The 23,156-nt window shown below is 40.4% G+C and overlaps 1 protein-coding gene across 4 annotated transcripts in view; it reads left to right on the top strand.

Moving 5' to 3' along the window:
- THSD7A (thrombospondin type 1 domain containing 7A) overlaps positions 1 to 23,156 on the top strand; it is a 221,815-nt gene that overhangs the window by 141,185 nt on the left and 57,474 nt on the right. For all 4 annotated transcript variants that reach the window (XM_080974550.1, XM_080974552.1, XM_080974549.1 and 1 more), the window contains 6 exons: positions 435 to 669; positions 2,183 to 2,298; positions 6,967 to 7,099; positions 11,607 to 11,710; positions 20,301 to 20,495; positions 22,504 to 22,767. In XM_080974550.1, the coding sequence (XP_080830676.1) occupies positions 435 to 669; positions 2,183 to 2,298; positions 6,967 to 7,099; positions 11,607 to 11,710; positions 20,301 to 20,495; positions 22,504 to 22,767 (1,047 nt within the window). The remainder of the gene's footprint in view (positions 1 to 434; positions 670 to 2,182; positions 2,299 to 6,966; positions 7,100 to 11,606; positions 11,711 to 20,300; positions 20,496 to 22,503; positions 22,768 to 23,156) is intronic.

Here is a 23,156-nt window from a genome sequence, read left to right as displayed (position 1 = left end):
AACTAACTCCTGCCCATAGAAAACTAGATTTCAGGGAGAAGACTAGGCTGGAACCTTTCATCCTTAGTTTTCTTTGTGTGAAAGGGCTGATTTATTTTCTATAGAGAGGAGCATTTAGACATGTGAGAGCCCCTAACCTGCAGTCTGAAGTATCACAGTCCAAACAATTGTAGGCTTAATACAGCAAGAACTATGACATAGTACAGGGAAAGGAACCTGTTGCCCTCCAGATACTTCCATCAGCCTCAGCCAGCCTAGACTGTGGCCTGAGATGATGGGAGTTTGTGATCCTCATCCCTGTATATTGCCTTCATTTAAATTTCATACCCTGAGAACAAAGAAGTGAAAACCAAGTTTGTTTATTGAGCTTGTTTTTCCTAAATTGTCATTGCAATGATTTTCCTCCCCTGCCACTGTGCGCTTGCTTTTTCCAGGAGGACTTCAGTGCCCAAACAGCAGTTTGCTGCAGGAAACACGCAGCTGCAATGAACATCCATGCACAGTGTATCACTGGCAAACAGGACCTTGGGGCCAGTGTGTAGAGGATGTCTCTGTGTCGGCATTCAATTCTTCTGCGGGCTGGAATGGAGAGGCCACCTGTGCTGTTGGGATGCAAACAAGGAAAGTCATCTGTTTGAGGGTCAACGTGGGACAAGTTGGACCCAAAAAGTAAATATAATAGAAATTCTGGTACTACAAACCTTGACTGGCCAAACCTCCTAATTGTTTGCCTTTTTCTCTGTGTAGCTCCATTATAACATAGCCTACTAAAATGTGTTTTGTCTGAATTTATAATAAAAATGAACGTAAGAATTGAGTTCCAGCTCATGCAATCACAGCGTCTCTCAGAATTGTTCTTTGTTTCCAAATTTGCATAACAGATCATAATGTTTACATTTTGCTGTTTGGATAATGCAAATAAGTTAATGACGGTATATAAGGAGTACAATCTTGTGAAGCAAAAAGAAATATGTTGCTTGATCCCTTGAACCACCATGTTAATCTACTTAATAAGTTTTTAAATAGGAGGAGATGTACGTGAAAGTGTAAATGAGAACCATATTTTAAACTCTTCTTAATAGGAAGGATTATTGTGATATGACAAGATCAATATTATTGGCGTAACTTTCAAAGTAACAGACTTCAGCTTATATTACTTCAGTTCAATTTGACCTTGAATAAGGTGGAAAGCCATAAATAGAGGAGAGAATGGACGGATATAGCTATAGAACTATAATCTCAGTAGCTTGCTTTAAAGGCAAGATAGCAACTAAATGCAAATGTATAAACTAGATGAAATTGAATGACCAAGCCTTTTTATTTATACATTATTGGTGAGCATTTTAGGATGTTTTTACACTTGCTTTTAATGTTTTTGTTTTTGCTTTGAGTTCACCTTTCTGGAAAAAAGTGGCTAATAAATATATTAAATAAATAATATGGGTCATTAAAGCATGGTCAGATGACCAGCTGTGGTAAGGACAAGACAATAGCTCCACCATATGATGTAAATTTTGTTCAAAGTTTTTGATAATCAGTGACACATGGTGAAATTGCAGCTCACCTCCTGGATGGTGAGTGTGTCATGTGTTCCCCAGGAGCTGATTAGATGTGGATTCCTCTTCCTAATCATGCACAAAAAAAGAAGAAGAGTTCTGATTTCAGATAAAAATTTTCTACTATGGCATAGCTAGTCCGTGTGTGTGTGTGTGTACACATGCACACATATAATTTCATCCAAGCTCCTGGTCATCACAGAACAAGGAATCATCCACACTCAATTATGTGATAGGTTTGGTGATATGACAAATTATACAACTTTAGTATTGCTAAAAAATACATAGGGAGCAGAATTCCTTTGGTACCTCCCTGTGATAACTGAAAATCAGGTGTCATCATTCAGCCCTTCTTGTGTCTTTCAGTGGAGAGACACCCTGTACTGTTGGGATGCAAAGAAAGTAATCTGTAAGGGAAGGTCAAAGTGGGGAAAATGAACAGTGTATATGGGCCATTCCCCCAATACTGGTTCTCCTGAACTCCTTCTTGATTGGGTCCCTGCCCCAAAAGTTCACGTATATCTCCCTGACAACATGTTCATGCCAGTATAATAGTTTTTAATACATGCATTTAATGTGGCCTACCATTTACTTTTCATTCTATCCTTTGTCACTGCCCATTTTAGGTGTCCTGAAAGCCTTCGTCCTGAGACTGTTAGACCTTGCTTGCTACCCTGTAGGAAAGACTGCATTGTGACACCTTACAGTGATTGGACATCATGCCCTTCATCATGTCAAGAAGGTAATTGTAAAAACCAAAAAGAGGGTGGGAAGGGGGCAGGCGTCCGGGGAAGAAGGACTTTGGCAAACCCAATCTCCCTTGAATCCAATGTGTTTCGACTATACACAGTTTTGGCTTTAGGCACGATCCGCAGAATGTAACCCTTGTTTAAAAACTTGGGTGAATATTCAAAAATGGCTTTTGTCCCTGCACCATACTGTAACAAAGTTTCCACTTTGGAAGATTTCAGTGAGACACAAAACAATTTCAATCCCCTCTGGATTGTGTCCACTCAGTCACCAATGTTTATTGAAAAGAAGCTCGATTCACCATGGTTACTGTGTGGTGCTCATCAGATTTGGATTAAAAATATTTACGGTAAATATAGATTTGGGCCCAAGGCAAATTGAGGCCTCCACCTTGTGGTGAGGCCTCTACTAAGACTACTTTTCTCCTATTTCCTGTATTGAACTCTTTACAGTTGTTCCTTTGTCACATGATATGGGAGAAATAGCCCTCTTGCCCAGTGCTATTTTCTAGAAAAAGAAAAATCACCATGAATCCTTGTTCTCTCATAATGGCAATGGCTCCTACCTGATAGATGCTAGAACTGAATTCCAGCAAGTTCCAGCTGGGAAAAAACCCTGCTCTTGCTTACTGTGAGGAAAGAAATAGTGCTGATAGCATACATAGCAGGAGAACCCTAATGACTTCTGTATAACTGTGGGCAGAAGGAGAGAGAGCAACTTATAGAGCAATATTGCGCCCCAAAATATCATTGGCAGGCGTGGGATACCCCTATCCCTTAATTCGACATTCATGCCTTCAAAACTTCCCAGACAATGAAGCCTTCAGAGAAGTCTGCACAGATGGAGTCCGTAAATGAGCAGGAGATCACACGTATTTAAGGATCACCTGGATCAAGCTGTTGTATGTTACTGTGTGCAACGGTTGCTATGCTTAGTTAGGTTTCTTTTTTTTATTCAATAATGTCTTATTCATTCCTTTTGCTTTCCTTTACCTTATATGATCTCCGAGTGGGCTACTTTGTACAATCACATCTGAGCAATACAGCAAGTGCATGCTTCTAATTTTAGAGCTAGCTACCTCATCTCAGAACCCCACAAAATGTTGGGAAAGGAGGCGCATCCTCAAACTATCCTCAAACCATACTACAAGATATACAGGGATGGAGCAAGGTGCAAGTGAAATGCCACCACAGGAAAGGCCCTGTCTCATGTCACTGAGGAATGAACTTCACTTTATGTAGGCACCAAAAGAAGGGGCTCCCCTGTAGATCTCAGTGCATGAGCGGACTGGTACAGAGAGGAATGCTGCTTCATATATTTGGGTGTTTAGAGCTTTATAAGTTAGCATGAATGCTTTGAATTGGATTTAGTAGCATATATGCAACCTGTTCAGGTTCTAGAGAACCAGTGTAACATGCCTCCAAAAAGGTAAGCCAGTCAATATACTTGCTGCTATATTCTGCAATAGCCAGTGCTAACTTACAAAGCTTCTGAACTACCTTCAGAGGTAGTCCTATGTACAGCACATTACAGTAATTTAGCCAGGAGGTACCAGAACATGGATTAGTGTAGCAAGGTTATCATAGTCTTTGAATGGTTGGTTTGGCAAAGCAGCCATAGCTACTCATAGGTGCTTCACATCATTGATGACACTTGGAGCTCCAATAAAAAAGGTGGATTACCCTCCGGACGATGTACCTGCTCCTTCCGCTAAGTGCAGCCCCATATAAAGCACGCAATTTGCCCAGTTCCTGGATCCACAGCCAATTCCTAGATTCCCGGATTTTGCTGGGATTCAGCATGACTTTATTGGTCAATATCACAGCAGTCTAGCACTTGCACAGCCTGTTTTGATGACACAGAAATAGAATTGAGTGTCACCTGCATATTGATAATATTGTACCCCAAATCCTCCAATGACCTCTCCCAGAAGCTCAATATAAACGTTGAAGAGCATCTTTCTTTGTAGCCTGCCCAGCCTGCGGGCTTGAAATACAAAACAGCACTTAGTAACAACATGAAAAAATTAATGTAAAACATACATATCGCTCACCTTCTGGCATAAGCCTGGCCATCAAAACCACCCTGTTTTGATGTGCACAGGTGTGCTGCAAAGCCATCATTGCAACAATGTTTTCACAATTTGTTTTCTTTCTGCCCTTCTCTGCCTTTCTTTAATTCTCTGTGTTCTGGGCAATATCTTTGTTGGTCTTTTTTTATCTTTTGATTAGAAATCCAACAAACAGGGGCCTCTTGCATTAGTAGGTCCAAAAGTTTAAAACGATGGGTCTATATATTTTTCCTATGAGCTCACCATGCATTTGTGACTTGTCTTGGTATTAGTTGAGCTTCTAGGAGGGCCACATTTAAATGAACAGAGAGTTTGTGATATAGCAGTATTTGATGAATTGCACTTTAGGAACATGGTCCCAGGTGGTTTCTGCTCTCCTTATAAGCCATAAAAAAAAGTGCTTGAGCAAAGCTTTCCTTACTTTTATGCTTTCCTTTTGCCTACTTCCTCGGAAAATGGGAATAAGAAAAGAGATTGGTGCTAGTGGTTTCTTTTAAGGTTTTGGTTTGAACCAACAACTACACGCAAATTATAAGTATCTTATTTTAGCACATACTGCCAGATGTTTAATGCTTACTGCATTCTGTAGCAATTCCACATCCTGCATTGTAATTATAGTTACAGAACATTTTTCCCCCTACTGACTTAACGTTGCACAGATATTTCTGCCTTATCCCTTTTTCTCTTTTTGAGCTTAGCGGGAAGCATTCATCTTAATATGCACGATCATAGCTGCAGTCAATAATTTAATACCTCGTTCATGTGTGTTAATCCTCCTGTGGCGTAGGGTGCTTGCTCATTGCCACCTACTTTCAAAAGGCATGGGATTGTTGCCCTGAAAAGATACTCTTTATAGTTCACAGCTAATGCTCTGTGTTGGGGTTGGGGGGCCAGAGACAAATACAAAGTCACTTTTACTGTTGTTCTAGTTGCTGATTAGAGTATTCCCCAACTAATAAAGGATTAGACAGATTAAACTTGTAACCTTTTGAGGGAATAAAGAGCATGTGGAGCCTGGGAGGTTTAATATGATGGGAGGGAGAGAAACTGAGCACACTCCTTTCAACAGGACAAATACAATATAATATACAGTGTGGCACATCTGTTGTTCTCTGGTAGCAGTGTGGCTCTTTCCTTCCTTCCTTCTTTTTTCTTTTTTTAAAAAAACCCTACATACTAAAATGTGTAAACTGGAGGGGGAAATAGCATGCCAGTAAACATAATGAATCAGTCCAATTTGTTCAAGATTGCAATCACATAGCAGCGGAGAGGGAAAATAAATCTACCTAACATGCGACAATTGCAGCCTTAATTTGAATCAGTAAGTTTTCAATGCTTTTCCAATGCTGCTGCAATGAATTTTGCTGTTCTAAATGTACCGTATTTATTTATTTAAGAGTTTTCTTACCTGCCCTTCATTGCAAGGTCCCAGTGTCGTTTACAACCATATAATCATACAATATTAAAATCCAATAAACCAATTCCTACTCTACTCTGAGCAGATAATAGATACGGCAATTGTACCTAATTCATATGCCAGTTCCAAATTTGGGTTTTTCAATTCCTTACTTATATGGTTTGTCAAGGCCAGAATTGTATTGATTCCGTAATTAGTTTTTTTAAATTAGATTTTCAATTATGTAATAAGGAGAATATATATACACAACAAACAAACAAATGAAATAATACAACTATAACACACACACCAAATGAACTGGGTGTGAGATCAAGAGCTTACTGAGATACAATCAAGTAGAAGAAAAGGGAAAGTCCATCTACATTGAGATGAAGAAGAAAAGTCTTACGGCATCCATATATTTTTGGTTGTTATATAGGACTGTACTATTGATTCAGTAGTTGGCTGATATTTCAGTTTGTGTTGCTTTTATATTACAAACCCTTAGAAAAAGCTTGCATGTCTGAATTTTTTGAAAGATGCATATAGAATTTTTGAGCTCTGAGGAAAATACATTGATGCCACCACTATATCGGGATTGCCTTAATTCGCCAAACTTTCATGTATGTACAAGTACGTTTCAAGACGCTATATTCCTCTTCATGTACATGGCAGAAAGCTTGAAGGTTTTAACCAGGTGCTAATCTATTCTATACAGTGTATTTACGCAGGTGGCGCTGTGGTCTAAACCACAGAGCCTAGGACTTGCCGATCTGAAGGTTGGCGGTTCAAATCCCCGTGACGGGGTGATCTCCTGTTGCTCGGTCCCAGCTCCTGCCCACCTAGCAGTTCAGAAGCACGTCAAAGTGCAAGTAGATAAATAGATACTGCTCTGGCGGGAAGGTAAATGGCTTTTCCATGCGCTGCTCTGGTTCACCAGAAGCAGCTTAGTCATGCTGGCCACATGACTCGGAAGCTGTCTGCGGACAAACACCGGCTCCCTCCGCCTATAGAGCGAGATGAGCGCCGCAACCCCAGAGTCGTCCACGACTGGACCTAACAGTCAGGGGTACCTTTACCTAATCTATTCTATACAGTGTATTTATGCAGCTATTTCCTGTGATCTCAACATGATTGTTCAACTTGTGTGTGTGGTGTGAGGAGAGTAAAGTGCACTGTATGTTCATTTGCAGGGGATATGAAAGTGACAAAACAATCTCGGCATCGAGTGATCTTGCAACTCCCTGCGAATGGCGGCCGAGACTGCCCAGATACTTTGTATGAAGAAAAAGATTGTGAAGCTCCTCCTGTCTGCTTGTTTTTCAGGTGATGCTCTTAACGGAAGAGTCTCTTAACCTTTATCAGTGTAGAGTTTCTGTCAAAAAATAACTTGTTTTTGTGAGATTTGTATGTATTCAGGAAGGGAGGGAATTAGTATTTTTCTATGAGGAATCCACCTCAGATGTTTTGTACTCCAGAGCTTCCTACTTCTAGTTTTTGTATATTACGTTTCAGCAAAAAAAAAAAAATGGCCTAGTTTTACAGAGGCATTGTAAAGATTACTATGTGTGTTGCGTAAGTAATATTTAGCAAGCATTATTAGCATTATCAATGCTATTCGGGTTCTTTGGGAGAATGTGTGGAACCATAACAACACTACGCCATCTAGGTCTCTTGTGGGCAGAGTCTCTGACAGGTGGAGGTGGCTGTTGCTATCTTTGTAGCAAAACATTAGCAGAAAGCAGCCAAGCCACAAAGGAGCTTTCTGAGCTCTGGCATTAATTCCTTCTCCCCATAATGGGATATTGCCTGAGTTTCACAGGCAATTTGTCATCTTAATTTAGCAATACAAAAATGGCTTGTTCAGACAGTAACATGCTCCGACTGCTTTCAAATGCCACGATTACCTCATTTGCAAAGCGTTGGTGAATTCATCCCATTGTGTCTGATAATATCACTCATAGAATAAGGATGATAGGTCAGACATCTTTTTAATGTGGTGTAAATATTGTGATGGCCAATCTTGGAGCCAGAGGAATGTTTTCATTTTGGGGGCTGGAAATAAAATCCATGGCCAAATCAGGTGCTATTAGTGATTTCCACTGTCGTTGAAATAGTAGTGGCTATTTCCTGTGGCTTTCCCACAGAGAGAAGGTTAAGAGAATAGCGGTAGTTATACCTAGATAGAATATAAGGAGAAGTTGTTTATGAAGAATGGTTCATCTAATTCTGGGCTTTCTGTTGTGCTGGGTGTATGCACACAATCCATCCATTTTCATGACATACCGTATATAGGTGATGCAGGTCCAGTACACAGCTGAAGGCAATATGTTACCTCACACCACATTATCTTTTATGAGAGAGTTCCATACTGGAAGTGGAAGCATGTCCCATTCAAATTAGCTGAGCAAGTGCCCATTTCCTTGGCAGCTTTGAGCTCCAAATAGGATTTGCCATCATAATTGCATTGTGTGCTTTTTGTTACGAGTTTCTTGTGTTTCTTGTGTAAATGTGTTTATATTGTGATGTAAATGTGTCATAGGTCACTTGGAAGCAGTTAGCAACAAGTTATCGCCATCAGTTTATTTGTATGCTACTTTCTTACAACATTGTGTCTGAAGCAGGTTACAACAAATTGAATGGACAGCAATAGCCATTCAGAAAATTTAGAGTTTTGTGCAGCTAAGTACTCCTCAAAGCAGATCCACTGAAATTAATGGAGCCATGTTCGTGATGTCCATTTATTTCAGTCTGTCTGCTCTGAGCAGGACTAGCATTGGGTGCAAGCCATAATAAGAACAAGTGCAAATAATCATAATGGGTTGTAACCAACGTCTTAGAGTAGACCCATTGAAAATAGTGGATATGACGAATTTAGATACATTAATTTCAGTGGGTGTGCTTTTAATATGACTTAGTTGGACACTAGCCAAAGTAAATATGTCAATACACCATTTTAAAAAATCAGTCCACGTGACACTATATAAAACAGTGCAAATGCACTAACCCAGTCTTAAAGCTGAAGAGGAGAGAGAATAGAAATGAATACAGAAATAAAAAAATACTAGTGTACAAGGCAAAACAGAATCATCTCCATTTCACAAGGCATTCCACGAAGGTTCAAAACAGTTAACTTACACTCATTAGATGGCAGCATCTTATGGCAGTCCTCCTCCCTGCAGCTCTTCTCTCAATTCATTCCCCATCTCTCACAGCACATGGAAGCTCCTGTTCAGAAAGTGGCCGCTTATCTGGTCTGGAAGTAGGTGGCGGCTGTGCCCTGGCGTGGCCACCCCTCAAACACCAAGGGGGCAAAATGACTCTGCCATGGTGGCTGGCCTTTGGAATGCCTCCCCAGCCGGCCACCATCTTGAAGTTTGAAATTAGCCTATCAGGGGCAAGCTGAGGGGTGGAGCCTGGGTGGCAGCCCAGGGTGGAGAAGTCTTCACTCTGATCCAATTCCTCTATCCACCTGTCCCTGTTGAAATGTCCTTCCTGTGATTTTACTTGACAGTGCAATATAAATAAAGGTTATTAAAGCAAGGGGTTACCTTGATCCTCTATCAGAGACATACCGGTACACTTAAAATCCATTAGGAGATTGTAGAATATCTATTTGAAGGTTCTTTGAGAATGTAATTGCAGGACTTGAGGCGGCCAAAAATACACTCCAAATGTTGGGGATAATTTATTTTCTCTTGCCATTATTGTTTCCTAGGTTTATTCTAAATTTATGGCAGTTTACTCTAGCAGTAACTTCAGCAGTAAAGTTCTTCATTTGGTTTTGTGCAGATACACCAAACATGAACAGTAGTTTATTTCCCATTCGGTTAGCAGCGCAAACTATACGAAAGAGAATTACTTGACTCTTGTTTCGGTTCAAGAGCAAATATATAAAAAGCAAGTCACATTTATTTTTTTTGCAGAGCAGGCTGAGCTACTTCTAGCTAGACCATCAGTGCTTGTTACTGAAGCAACCAACTTATAGCAGCCATGCCCATAATCATTTCACTCCAAACAATTCAAGTCTATTGGAATGACTGATGGAACAAGACGGCAAATATCCAATATGGAAAATAATACAAAGGACTTTTCACGGTGCAATATCTATATACAGTGGTTCTCTCTATATAGATACTGTACTGTGAAAAGCCCTATGTATTATTTCCTAAATTTGATGTGAAAATATGTTGGAAATGGTGGATACTCCGGATAATTTCAGACATGTTTTAAATACAGGAACTTGGAATGATGACCTGTCTTTTTTTGTTAAAGCTGTTGAGCAGCACCAAGCATATAGTTATGAATAGCCCTTTCGTGTGAAATGTATATTTATGAGTCAGGTACCCATAGGTATTTGAATAAATATACAGAAGGCAATAAATTATTGAGTAGAACAGGTGCCTAAATAATTCTGTAAGCCTTCATTTTGGTTATTTAACTGTGGCTTCCCTTCCATTTTGTTATTCAGTGACAGTGAATTCATATTGAACTGGACCTGCATTTTCCAAGTCAATATGTGGAAGAACTTTTAGAAAAGCAAAACCCTATAATTAAAATGACCTCCATAGAGAAGCACAGTAGAAAGGCTTTTTCACTAAAGCAAATTTAGAGCGTCAAAAATAGCCTAGGTGCACATATTTTATCTGATGCAGTTCTGCATAACTCAACTGAAATTCCAAAGTGGGTTATGCAGCACTCGTCCTGCCGACAGAATTACTAAAGTTTTCCACGAATTTGTGGCTTAAATAGCACTGATAATGCATAATCAGTGACAAAAACATTGCTCTTTTCTTCCAAAATCTAAGGGAGGTGATAAACCCGGGCTTAACGTTTCAGACTACAAGTGGGAAGTCATATTCCCACTTCCTTATAAAAAGTAATATTCTGGATTAAAAAAAGGTCCCTGAACAAAATGATATGTCACATAGAAGGCTGTGATTGTCTTCACAGTCTGAAGAGGCACAACCTAGATGCAAATTTGCCTCGTAAACTTTAGTACCTCACTGAGAACTAGGGTCCCAGATTTGATTTACATGTTACATTTCTACATGCTTCCATGATATGGGAACGTAGGAAGTTGTCTTATACTGATTCAGGTAGGACTGCCTCCCAGCTTTAACTGGAGATGCCAGAGATTGAACCTAGCACCTTTGGTAAGAAAGGCAAATGCTCTACTACTGAGCTATGCCCCTTTCCTAAACATAGCATATGCCCACAGGTAGATGCAGCTGGGAGCCAAAATTGATCAGTATATGCTTTGTTAAGCATATATGAGAGAGTAGAAAATTTGGTCTACAACCAAGCAGCTTATATGGTAGGCTGAACTACAAATCCCATAATCCCTAGCCATTGGCCACGCTTGCTGGGGTTGATGGGTGTTGTGACTCAGTGACATCGGGGGACGGGGGGGGCATGGAAGGTTTCCCACATCGTTTTGTACAGGGATTTATTTATGTTTTAATATGTGGAAGATTATTTAGTCACATGTGAGGCTAGGAATGCTTTCTAACCTTGTTTGCATCACTTTAATACTGTCTAGTCTAGGACATAGAGCAGAATTATAAACATTGGTAATGCAAATATTTTGTTGTAAATGTCACCTGCAAGAAAATGGTCTTTGAAGTATATTTCTTCAGATATGAGGACAAGCGGCAGCTAAAAATATGTAGATTACCCTCAACTTTTAGTTAAGGGAACAGCAATTTTAGAGCGAAGAAAATTGAGGGGAGAGAAGGTGGCAAGGAGGAGAACAGATTGGTCTTAATATTGTGCTATTTGCACATTTGCTCTGACAAATGGCTTGCATTCACACGGTATTTTTCTGCTATAGATGGAAGACGCATAAATGGCGCAGGTGTCAACTTGCACCATGGAATGTTCGTCAAGGCAGCCCCGGTGCTCAGGAGACATGTGGTCCCGGTCTACAAGCAAGAGGTTAGAAAATTGTCACTGTAATTTATGCTATCAATCATTAACACAGTTAATTATCACAATAGATTATCATTGTGCTCTATCACAACCTCATGTGGATTCCTGACACCCCTGTCCGCTGCAAGTGCTAAGAGTTTTAGACTTTGTAAAATCAACAGCAGTAACAAATCAGGCATTAGCATGAAGTTGTTGAAAACCAGGGTGGTACCCCAGAGTGTCTTGTCTTCACAGAACTGTTGAACTGGAGTTATGAACATGATATTGTGTGAAAGGTACTGGAGTTACTCAAATAATTAACATCTGAAGTCACTGACCTAAGATAAAGTTTTTAGAACATTTGATATTGTTTTGTCCCCTGCCTGAGCTCCTTTAGGAGGAAGAGCAGGATATAAATTGAAATAAAATTCATCATCCTCATAATTTCATTGCAAGTTAAAGACTCTCCTCCTGGAAGAGAGGGGAGTGGTTGTGGGCGGGAGCCGAGCTCCGCCTCGAGCAGGGGGCGTTAGCCCCCTGCCTCCCACTCACCTGGCTGGCGCCCACGCCCATCGGCAAGCACCCAACCAGGTGCCTCCGAGGGGGCGTGTACAGCATAGCTGCAATAGTGCTGATGGTGACATGGGATGAGCATACCTCAGCCGTGTATATTTGGCTATGGTGCTGTTTACCATGGACAAACTGGAAATGAAAAAAAGATGCACAAGAGCAGCAATGGGTAAAGCACATAAGGAAGAGGCTGCACTTGTCAACTCACAGACATTATTAGAACAAACCCATGCCTTGATTTTATAATTAAAGCCTAATATATTAGCATTTTTTCAGCTTTTTTAACACACACTGAGCTTGTGTGGCTGCAAAAGTGCCAACATGTATCAGAAATTTAGCAGAAGGAGTCCTCCTCCAAGGCAGCTTTGATTCTAGCTGTCCTGTGTAATTGAGCTTTTATTGCAAATCACGTCTGTGTAAAATGAACATGTCACAACTTTAGACTGGGGCCAATTTTCTTTGGGTTTTTGTCAGCAAGAGCATGTCTTTATTTTATTTTTTAATCAACTGTTTCCTCCCCCCTTCTCCTATTTATATAGCTGAGCATAGAAACAGCAAAATAAAACAAATTTTACCCCATGCCAAAGATTGTTATTTAAAGATGATCACCATATTGTGGGAAAGCACTGTGCATCTGCAATCAGGCGAGGGAAATTTCTTTTAAAAAAGGAAAAAGCCTTGATAATGGAGGCTCAAGAAGCACTGTTAAGAAACGCAGCGTGAAAATTTGGACTAAAAATGAAAGTGCGTGAGCAAGAGCTCTTACCCGGATTCTGACCTTTTTCAAAAGGCTTAGCTAACTTTTAAATCTTACATCTCTAAAGCCACACATCTTCTCAAGAAGAAGAAATAAATAGACTGATGTTTGGTTTTCTTGTAAGAGACGGTCGGAAAAATCACAGTGGAAACGAAGTACAATGCTGTGTAGAGCATGCTTAGTTCTCCCTTGACACAGTGACTCTACAACATTTCATGCCTGACCTACAAAAGCCTTGCTATTTTGGTCAAGAACCTCTCTAGGGTGGAGGAATGACAATTGTGCCAGAGCCTCTCCTCTGTTTCATTTCTTACATAATGACCCAACACAGAGGCTTGAGCACAAAAGGTCATTTCACTTGAATTAAAATATTTTTACTCTCTCGGAGCAGTGAAAAGCTAGTGCGTGTCTGCCTCACTCTCGTCCTGAACATTTAGAATTTTAACATATATTTCTGAAAACCTATGCAGCTGTCTCTGCACCGTATTTCCAGTTTGCTCTTGGGAGAGTATTACATACGGAGACGAGAAGCTATTATTTGGTTGGGGAAACTGTCAGTTCGAAGGAAGTGTGAAGCCTTAGGGGCAATACTACATGTTCTGTCTCAGCCCTGTGTTTTTAAAGCCAGGCCCCTGCTTTTGCAATGAAAATTGAGCCCAGGGGACCATGATTTGCAATGGCAACTTTGGGGGAGGAATACAGTTTTTTGTGATGGCTTTCCTTCATAACTCCACTATACCAGCTTTCTCTCCTTGCAGCCCAATCCAGGCTAGATCTGTGTTTGCAACAGAAACATGGGTCCAGAATAAAGCTTGGAGCAAGCATAGGCAAACTCAGCCCTCCAGATGTTTTGGGACTACAATTCCCATCATCCCTAGTTAACAGGACCAGTGGTCTGGGATGATGGGAGTTGTAGTCCCAAGACACCTGGAGGGCCGAGTTTGCTATGCCTGGCTTGGAGACAATGCAGTTGGCGGAGTAGTGTTGGGGAATGGTTATTGAGGAAAGGGTGAAGTTCCCATCTCTCTCTTGTACCCAGAGTTGAAAGTTTGGGAGTGCATGAGTTGTGAAGGCCCATTCTTGATCTCTCCCCTGCGGCATTTCTAGTTTGCTGGTGATAAAGATGAACAAATTGTGTTGGTACAGCACTGATAATATCTCTTGGCTGCTTGGAAGGAGGATAGAGAAGGATGTGTCAACGTGTGTAGAACATACTTATTGTACAAAGGTAAACTTTGCATAGTACTTTGTCCACTTTCGCCTCTGACTCCTCCCATCACTGGCATGTTTTTGCAAGAGTAGATGTGTGCAGTGAAAGGAACAATGGACTCATAAAGTATTGCCTTTGAACATTAGAGAGATTGATAGAGGTAATGAATGAAATTATTTATATATGGCTGAAATCAGACAGCATGGCCTATCACAAAGAGTTAAAGCCATATAATATTTCATGGTAAGCTAGAAAGATGCTTATTTGAGACACAGTATGATTTGGCAGTGTTTGACCTGGGCACTTAAAGTTTTTTGGTTTTTTTTAAGTACCAAAATGGCCCTCATTTGCATACACAAAGCAGACTTTGTATTTAATTATCCCCACAATAATAATTTATCAGCTTATGGCCCCTTGTGGTGTAGTTCAAGCTATGCTATCAGCCCTAATTATATCAAGGTCTTTTGTCTACAAAATTTGAAGCGCAGTTTATTTCATACCACTCTTCTGGGAGACCCTAAATGTTCAATAGGGAAACGTATGTTAAGTGAACCCATGTTAAATTAAATTTTGCTGGCAACTGCATCCTTGTTCTTTATGGAAACATTTTACAATTATTTGTGTTTAATTCAGAATAATCACATTTGGTGTTCTCACCGCTAATGTCTGTAATCAATTTGATGGGAGTGGGTGTGATTAATTATTAGTCTGCCACAGCATGATAAGAGACTGATTTCTGGTCCCAGGTGCCATTTTCACCATGTAAATAAAGCATGTGGACTTGGCTGAAGGAGCATGCAACTTAAATTGTATTAGGATGTGCAGTGAATATAGAATTTCAGGGGAGAATGTGGTCTGCTGCGTAACCAGACCACCTTTTCTCTTCTAATAACTTGGGTTCTGTAGCCCATTAAAATGTATCTATCTTATCCAAACCCTTTTCTTTTCACTAAGGTGATTTCTTAAGGGGCATACATGTTTCTGTGATCGTTTTATGCCAGATTCCCATGGGACGATATGCTTGGCACATTTTCTGACATAAGGTATAGCAGTCTGGCTGGTTGTATGGTGGCCTTGTTCAGAAGGTGCATTTCATGCACTTCTCTGCCTGCCAAACAATCAGATGGCAGTGAAACTTGTTGTGTGAGAACGTGGGTCAGTAGCAGAGCAGATGGTCCACATGCATATGGTTCCAGGTTCAATCTCTGGCATCTCCAGTTAGAAGAATCAGGTAAGAACAGGATGATGAGAAACAGAGGTGGATTTAGGGGAGCACAACTGGGTGCCAAGAGGGGGCACTGCAGCTATGACGAACCACAGAAAGCGAGGGCAAAGTGTGCTGAGTTTTGGCATGGCACAGGGCGCTGCTGAGATTTGAAAGCACAAAGTCTGCCACTGTAGGAAAATAGCTCTGGGTGGCTGCTGGCTGTCAGAGTAGAAAATGGGCCAGATATCAATTGCCTGGTGCCATGTAAGTCATGTTGCTATAGATGACATATGAAAAAGATGCGAGATTTTCAAAGATGGTTCCCTGTGCTCTTTGTGTCACATGCACATTTGACTGTTCTGAAATCACAAAGATGGATAGTTTCCTCCTCCCGCCTTCCCATTTTCCTACATGCATCTTAAAGACATGAACAGGGAAAGAGAACCTAGGAACCAGCTCTCAGTTAATCCAGGGTGAGCTGGTGATATTACTACTACTACTACTACTACTACTACTACTACTATTCCCTGAAATGAAATGTGGTGCTAGGCAGGCAGGAACAAGAGAATAGCCTTTTCAGCAGTGGTACCACAGTTTTGCAACTCCCTCCTTATTAAACATCATCAGACTCTCTTACCCTCTATTTTTCACCAACATATAAAGACTTTTCTTTTAGCCTGACTTTTAAGATGCAGGCTGCAGTTTTACTGAGATTAGTTCTGGTGTTTATTCTGCTGTCTTACTGCTCTCATTTGTTGTGTTTTTTATGCTTAAAAAAGTATTGTAACTGCCTATGGAATTGTATATGTCTGATTTTATTGCAGTGTTTCCCAAACTCTGGTCTCCAGCTGTTTTTGGACTATAATTCCCACCATCCCTGACCTCTGGTTTTGCCAGTTAGGGATGATGGGAGTTGTAGTCCAAAAACTGTTGGAGACCCAAGTTTGGGAAACACTGTTTTGTAGTAGTAGTAGTAGTAGTAGTAGTAAGCAACTTGATTCATTTTAAATTTAAAAATCAGAGTATTTATTGAGGTGTGCCTGGAATTGAATGAATCCTAAACAGCAAGACAAGACAAGACAAGACAAGACAAGACAAGGTGCCTTGGAGGGATTTGGGACTTCAACAAGGTGAAGGATTTATACAAGGCAGTTAGGGGCCAAAGCAGAACTCGCGTAGTGCTTCAGTGTTTGTTGTTCAGTCGTTTAGTCGTGTCCGACTCTTCGTGACCCCATGGACCAGAGCACGCCAGGCACTCCTGTCTTCCACTGCCTCACGCAGTTTGGTCAAACTCATGCTGGTAGCTTTGAGAACAGTATCCAACCATCTCGTTCTCTGTCGTCCCCTTCTCCTTGTGCCCTCCATCTTTCCCAACATCAGGGTCTTTTCCAGGGAGTCTTCTCTTCTCATGAGGTGGCCAAAGTATTGGAGTCTCAGCTTCAGGATCTGTCCTTCCAGTGAGCACCCAGGGCTGATTTCCTTAAGAATGGATAGGTTTGATCTTCTTGCAGTCCATGGGACCCTCAAGAGTCTCCTCCAGCACCATAATTCAAAACATCAATTCTTCGGCGATCAGCCTTCTTTATGGTCCAGCTCTCACTTCCATACATCACTACTTGGAAAACCATAGCTTTAACTATATGGATCTTTGTTGGCAAGGTGATGTCTCTGCTTTTACACTTCAGAAATACAGACATTAAAAAAAAGCTGTAGACACATGTCCATGAAAAGCAAAACTATATCTTTAAACTTTGCAAGAGTGGGGTATGAGGAAGAAGAAGCAGCTTTGCAGAAACTAAAGGCCAATCTCTAATTTAAGAAAGATGCCAGAATCAGGAGAGGGAGCTCCTTTGTGACTGTAGCTTGTAATGGTAGGGAATAGTTTTTCCAGCAGTCTCCAATCCCAGCGTGTTGGGGGAAAGAGCAGCTCTGTACGACTGAGATGTCTGTCTAAACTTAAGAAAAATGTCAGGATAGGGAGAGGAGAGAGAAGGCTCTGTTGTGACTGACAATTCAAGCTTGCAAATGGTCACACAGGGAAAGTGAATCCCTATATATATATAAAAACTTTAAACATGTTCAAGCTCAGTTTCCCCTGGATGTATTTAACTGCAATTTGGCATGGATCTTACCCAGGGGTACTTGTCTCATATCTGCAAGTTTCAGACCAATTGCCCACAGAACGCTAAGGGAAATAAAGTGGTTCCTTTTTTTTCTTTTTCCTACACAACTCAAAACAGTAACAGCTGAGTTTGCAGGGGAAGAGCACTGCAGCTGCCTTATGATATTTGCCTGAACTCATGACCTCAGAAGGGATGACCTTGCCTGTAAAGTTCATTCAGTTATTCAATGAATGAATGAATGAATGAATGAATAAGAAATACATGTTTCCTTTAAAAAAAAAATAAACTAGTAAATCAAATTATAAAGGTGCCCACATAAAAAACAACAACCCTCCTCGACCAATAGCTTTTTTTCAGCCAGAACTTGCTGGAACTCAGTTCTGGTACCTCTCAGATAGACACCATCTCCATTCTAAGAGAACAAGGGTGAATTTTGGCACCTCTTTTTCTAGAAAAATAGCACTGCCAGGACCCATTGGTCAGTAAGACCATGTTTGTAGATCTGATCCACTTCTGTCAAAAGGAGAAAAACCATAGTCATTTCTGGATTAGTGCATGTGGGGAGGAGAAACGAAGTTGATTTGAGCTGGACCTGAGTTGAGTTGGGCAGACCACAAAGTGTTTTACAATGAGGCAGGCTGTTTTATGAATCGCTGAATCTTGTGGTTGATGCAGACCCCTAATATAAATCCTAAATAAATGAATTTAATGAACCTGCTTATTTTATCTCTACAACAATTGTTTCAAGACTTTCTTGACTAGGGCTTGTAACTGCTTTTTGGGTGGCTGAACCTATTTGTAGCTAAGGATCATGTGGTGGTTGCAACACAGATTTTGTTGTCGCCCTTCGAATTCCTCATGGTCCCTTTCCATACTATACCGTTATAGATTGTGCCTTGGAGGCAAAACTGTATATTTCAGTTATAAATGTAGAAAGAGCAAAGACTATACATGACCCTCCATTTATATTTGTTCATAAAGAGTCCTCTGTGCGCCACTAAAAAGCCTTGCACATTTGTGGGTTCACATTTATTATATTGTTTCCTTGGTTATGCTAGTATGTCAGAAAGTTTATAGCTGCCATTTTACCATTTAGAATTCACATTTCATCTCTTCAGATATGGGGAGTCTATTAAACCACACAGGAAAAATTAATCTCAGACCAATTAACTGAGTTTGGAGACAGTGAAATAGTATTTACAGTTCTGGGAACCGTGAGGGTCATGGATAGGTCCTGCCTTTGGAATCCTGGGCTACAAATAAAGGATAGATTTTCAAAGAGTTGGAATCATAATATTTGCTAGGGAGGCAGCAGTTGTCTGATATTGGAGCATTTCATCATGCAACTTGCAGTTGAGAACTCAGGAACATACAACTCATAAAAAGTTATTTTTTTCTTTTCCCTTTGATTCAATCCTATGCATGCTTGGGATTAAATCCTATTCAATTCTGTGAGGCATACTTCTGAATAAATATACATAACATCAGGCTGCATAGCTGTTGAGCAAAGTAAAGGTGTAGAAGTTCACTGTGTAGTTTAGGGCTGCGTTCAAGTATTCTTTTTGAGGTATTTCATTATGACTGCATTACACTTAACTGGGAATAAGTCCCATTGAAGTCAATAGGTACATCGGTATAGTATAACACACACACACACACACACACACACACAACCACGCATGCCTTATAAGCAAAATAGAACTTGCTGGTCAGAAACAGTAATGCAGTATAATCTGCATAAATGGTACAGCCTATGCATCTTTACTCAGAAGTAAGTCTCAGTTAGTTCAATGGAACTTCCAGGTAAGTGTGTATAGGACTGCAAATCTCAGAGAAAATGGAGCCTAATTTGCAGCACTGTGGCAGGGGTGGTGAACCCATGGTTCTCCAGACGTTGTTGGACTTCAACTCCCATCCTACCCAACTGTTGCCCATGTTAGGTGGGGCTGATGGGAGTTGTAGTACAGCAACATTTGGAGGGTCACGTGTTACCACTCCCTAATCTACTGGTATGCCTATTGTTGTTGTTATTATTATTATTATTATTATTATTATTACAAGTTGCTTGTTACTCAAATGTCCCCAGCAACTTACACTGTGTTTAAAAACCTAAACCTACGGTAGATACATTATACTGTTAAATTGTGTTTAAAATATATTCATTGGTTTTCTCCATTACAAGTTCCTTATGCCATTATTGCTAGAGAGAAGATCTTTTGTGTTTTTATATGGAGGTTTAATATAATGTTCAAGCTACAAAGCATTTTCAGGTAGACATACCTTCCTGCTTACCTATGGAGCAAATACATTTCTCTTCAAAGTGTGTATCAACTGTGAATATAATTATAGTATATTTAAAATTATAAAAAGCTCGATTCATATCTCAGTATACCCATTATTTGGGAAAGTTAGTAATATAGGGCAGTTAAATTATACAGCAAAATGGGGCAGAATAATAGATGGCATTTATTCCTTCCTTCGTAGAATGGCTTGTATTGTATTTCTGTGCTGCATTTTTAATGTCACTTGCTGGTCTGAATTATATGAGAGACGTGCAGCATTTTGCATTTTCTGAAATTTGAAAACAGTCCCATGGTACCAGGGATCCCAAGCGGAATGTTACTGTTCTTGAACCTATTGCCAGTTGAGCTAAATCAAATGTGGGTGACTCTGGTGGTTGGGTGCTCCATTGTCTTACTTACAAAAGGCCTAGCAACTCATTATAATTCTTTCTGCTTCTCTCCTTCCAGCTATTACTTGTCGCAAGCAAGATGGCGGACAGGCTGACATCAGCGAATGCCTTAAGCATGCAGGCTCTTTGCCACCTTTAACGCAACCCTGCCAAATCCCTTGCCAAGATGACTGTCAGTTCACAAGCTGGTCAAAGTTCTCTTCTTGCAATGGGGATTGTGGAGCATTTAGGACAAGAAAGCGCTCTCTTATTGGTAAGGGTTGGAAAATACCAAGAGAAACATGGTTGGGACTAGTAGGACTACTGCTGCAGTGAGAAATTAGGGAGCAGGTAGAATCAATAAAATGACTGAAATGCAGAAACTGTTGACACTAGTTGGGTAAGGTGTCACTGGAAACAACTTGACCAGAAAAGCCTTTCTTGTATGAATATTGAATTGATTTGTATTGCCCAAGGTAGTGTATTTTATTAATTGATCCATACGGAATCATCTGTAAAGTTAGACATACATATTCTAGTAGAAGTGGATATATATTCCAAATCTATACTGTGATTTCAGATAATCAAGGAAAACACCCACACCTACCCACCCACACGTATATATGTGCATATCCCTCCCAAGAAATCATGAAAAGAATATGTACATTTGACAATAGACATCCATGGACTTCTGCTTCTTGTTGTACATAACATCATTATGCAAGTTATTTTTACGTAAAAGTAATCAGTCATTGATGCTTTAGTTGATATTACTGCATTGCAGGACCTTGTACTAGATGACCTTTGGAGTCCCTTCCAACTCTATTATCCCTGGGAGGAAAAAATCCAAAATTTTCTAGGAGGAATTGAGGTCTTCCATTATCATTTATTATTGATAATGCTTTATTTTCCACCTACCCCAAAAAGAATTTATGTGCCATCTGCCATGAAGTTGTAGAATACAGTTTGAAATAATGCTTGCAGTCTTCCAAGCACTAGTGACAGGAGATTAGAGATGTGTGTCAATGGATTGCAGGCTATTTTTCATAACAGTGGTTTCGGTTCAACTTCAGAATGCTGCAACTACTCCACATTTACTAGGTAAGAAATTGTATATACTCTTGACAGGGGAAGGACTTTCAGAAACAAGGTTAAATAGCTGGGCTGCAGTCCTGTAGACACTTTGACTGCTCCAATTCAATTGAAGCCAATGAGATTTTAGCATCCTGGGTGCAGAATTGCTGAGTAAAGAAAAAACTGAAAGTCTCGGCTTTGAGTCAGTAAGTAGACCCTCTCTTTTGCTAGACAGACACTCCCAAGTGGGTGTCATAACACTCCATGTGAGTGTCATGAAGATGGTGGCAACATCATTAGACACAGGATTGATGTGCATGATCTAGATCCTATAATCCAATTTGCAGGGCTAAAGAAATGTAGGAAATGAAAGATGTCTGCCTGACAAGGAATTCTGTGAAACTCGAAAACTTGCTTATTTCTACCCAAATTAACGTTGGTCCAATGAAAGCCGCACATTATCTGATTTGGATCTCTTCCACTTTAGGACCTGGTTATTATTTAATGAGCAATAGGAAGAGCGCCTAGTTTAATCAGAACAGAGAATTACTGGTGCTATATCGACTGTCTCTGTTCTGTCTATGCTGGTAAACATCTTAATGACCCCACTGTCTTTCCGAGATGCATCTTATCACATCTCATAAAAATTGTATTATTTCTGAGCAAAGGAAAACATGGCAGCATCCACTGAGGCCCATTGAAATGGCAAGAAGGTAGATACGGATTTCAAATTTGGATTTACGTAGTGATGTATTTTGAGAGTTTCCACTAAGGGCTCATCCCCACTTCTGCTTGTCCCATGTCTGGAATGCATGGGTCTGAGTGGTTTTCCTCCTGTCTCATACTTTCTAGGCATGGGCCTGAGAGGCTTTGCCTTCACTCCACACTTTAGCGCTGAATCAGAGCAACCAGCAATCCAGAGAAAACTCAGTTGACATTTGCCTCGATTCAGTGGTAAACAGCAGGTTTTCCCAGGAGGAGGTGGTGGGTCAAGTGGAAGTTTGGATGAGCACTAAGATTATTTTCAGTGGTGGAAATCAATATTAACAGAACAGGGGACACAAATTGCAAAGACAATTCGCAGTATGGGAACCCCGTTGACTTATAAGAGACTTCACAATGTTGTAGATAACAAGCACCATAATAAACATTCAGATAAAGGATATCCCAAGAAAGCAATTTCTGAAGTTCTTTCTACTCCCTTCCAGGAAAAAGCAAGAAGAAGGAGAAATGCAAAAATCCCCAGCTGCATCCACTGATTGAGACCCAGATCTGTCCATGTGACAAGTATAATGCCCAGCCTGTAGGGAACTGGTCAGACTGCATCTTACCTGAGGGCAAAGTAGAAGTACTGCTGGGAATGAAAGTACAAGGAGACATCAAAGAGTGTGGGCAAGGCTACCGTTACCAAGCCATGGCTTGCTATGATCAAAACAGCAGACTCGTTGAAACATCACGATGCAACAGTCATGGTATTTAAAAATCTCTCCTTTTTCTGGTTGGTTAAAGGTGCTGGTTTGTCTTTGAATGTCACAGAGATACAGCATATAGGCAGAATTTGGAGGGGGGAAATCACTGAGATAGAAAAGCATGTTGTTTCCTTAGGAAGGTATTCAAAGCCGATGTAAGTTAAGGAACCTTTTTCTGCAAGTCAGGAAAATTCCTTACCTTTCTATGTTCGTTTTCCAGGGGTGTGTGTGTGTGTGTGTGTGTGTGTGTGTGTGTTCCCTTCTGTAAAAAAATAGATCCAGAGATGACATGAAAAAAACCTCCAGCTCTTGTTCATCGCTTGTGGTGAAAACAGTTGCTATAGAGCATGCAACACCATGGGTTTCTTTCAAATTCACTGTATTTTCAATTT

The sequence above is a fragment of the Podarcis pityusensis genome (assembly GCF_964106645.2).
Source record: "Podarcis pityusensis genome assembly, chromosome: 12".
In the NCBI taxonomy this organism is placed as follows: domain Eukaryota; kingdom Metazoa; phylum Chordata; class Lepidosauria; order Squamata; family Lacertidae; genus Podarcis; species Podarcis pityusensis.
The sequence above is the reverse complement of the archived record's forward strand: the minus strand, read 5'-3'. Positions and strand labels throughout refer to the sequence as shown.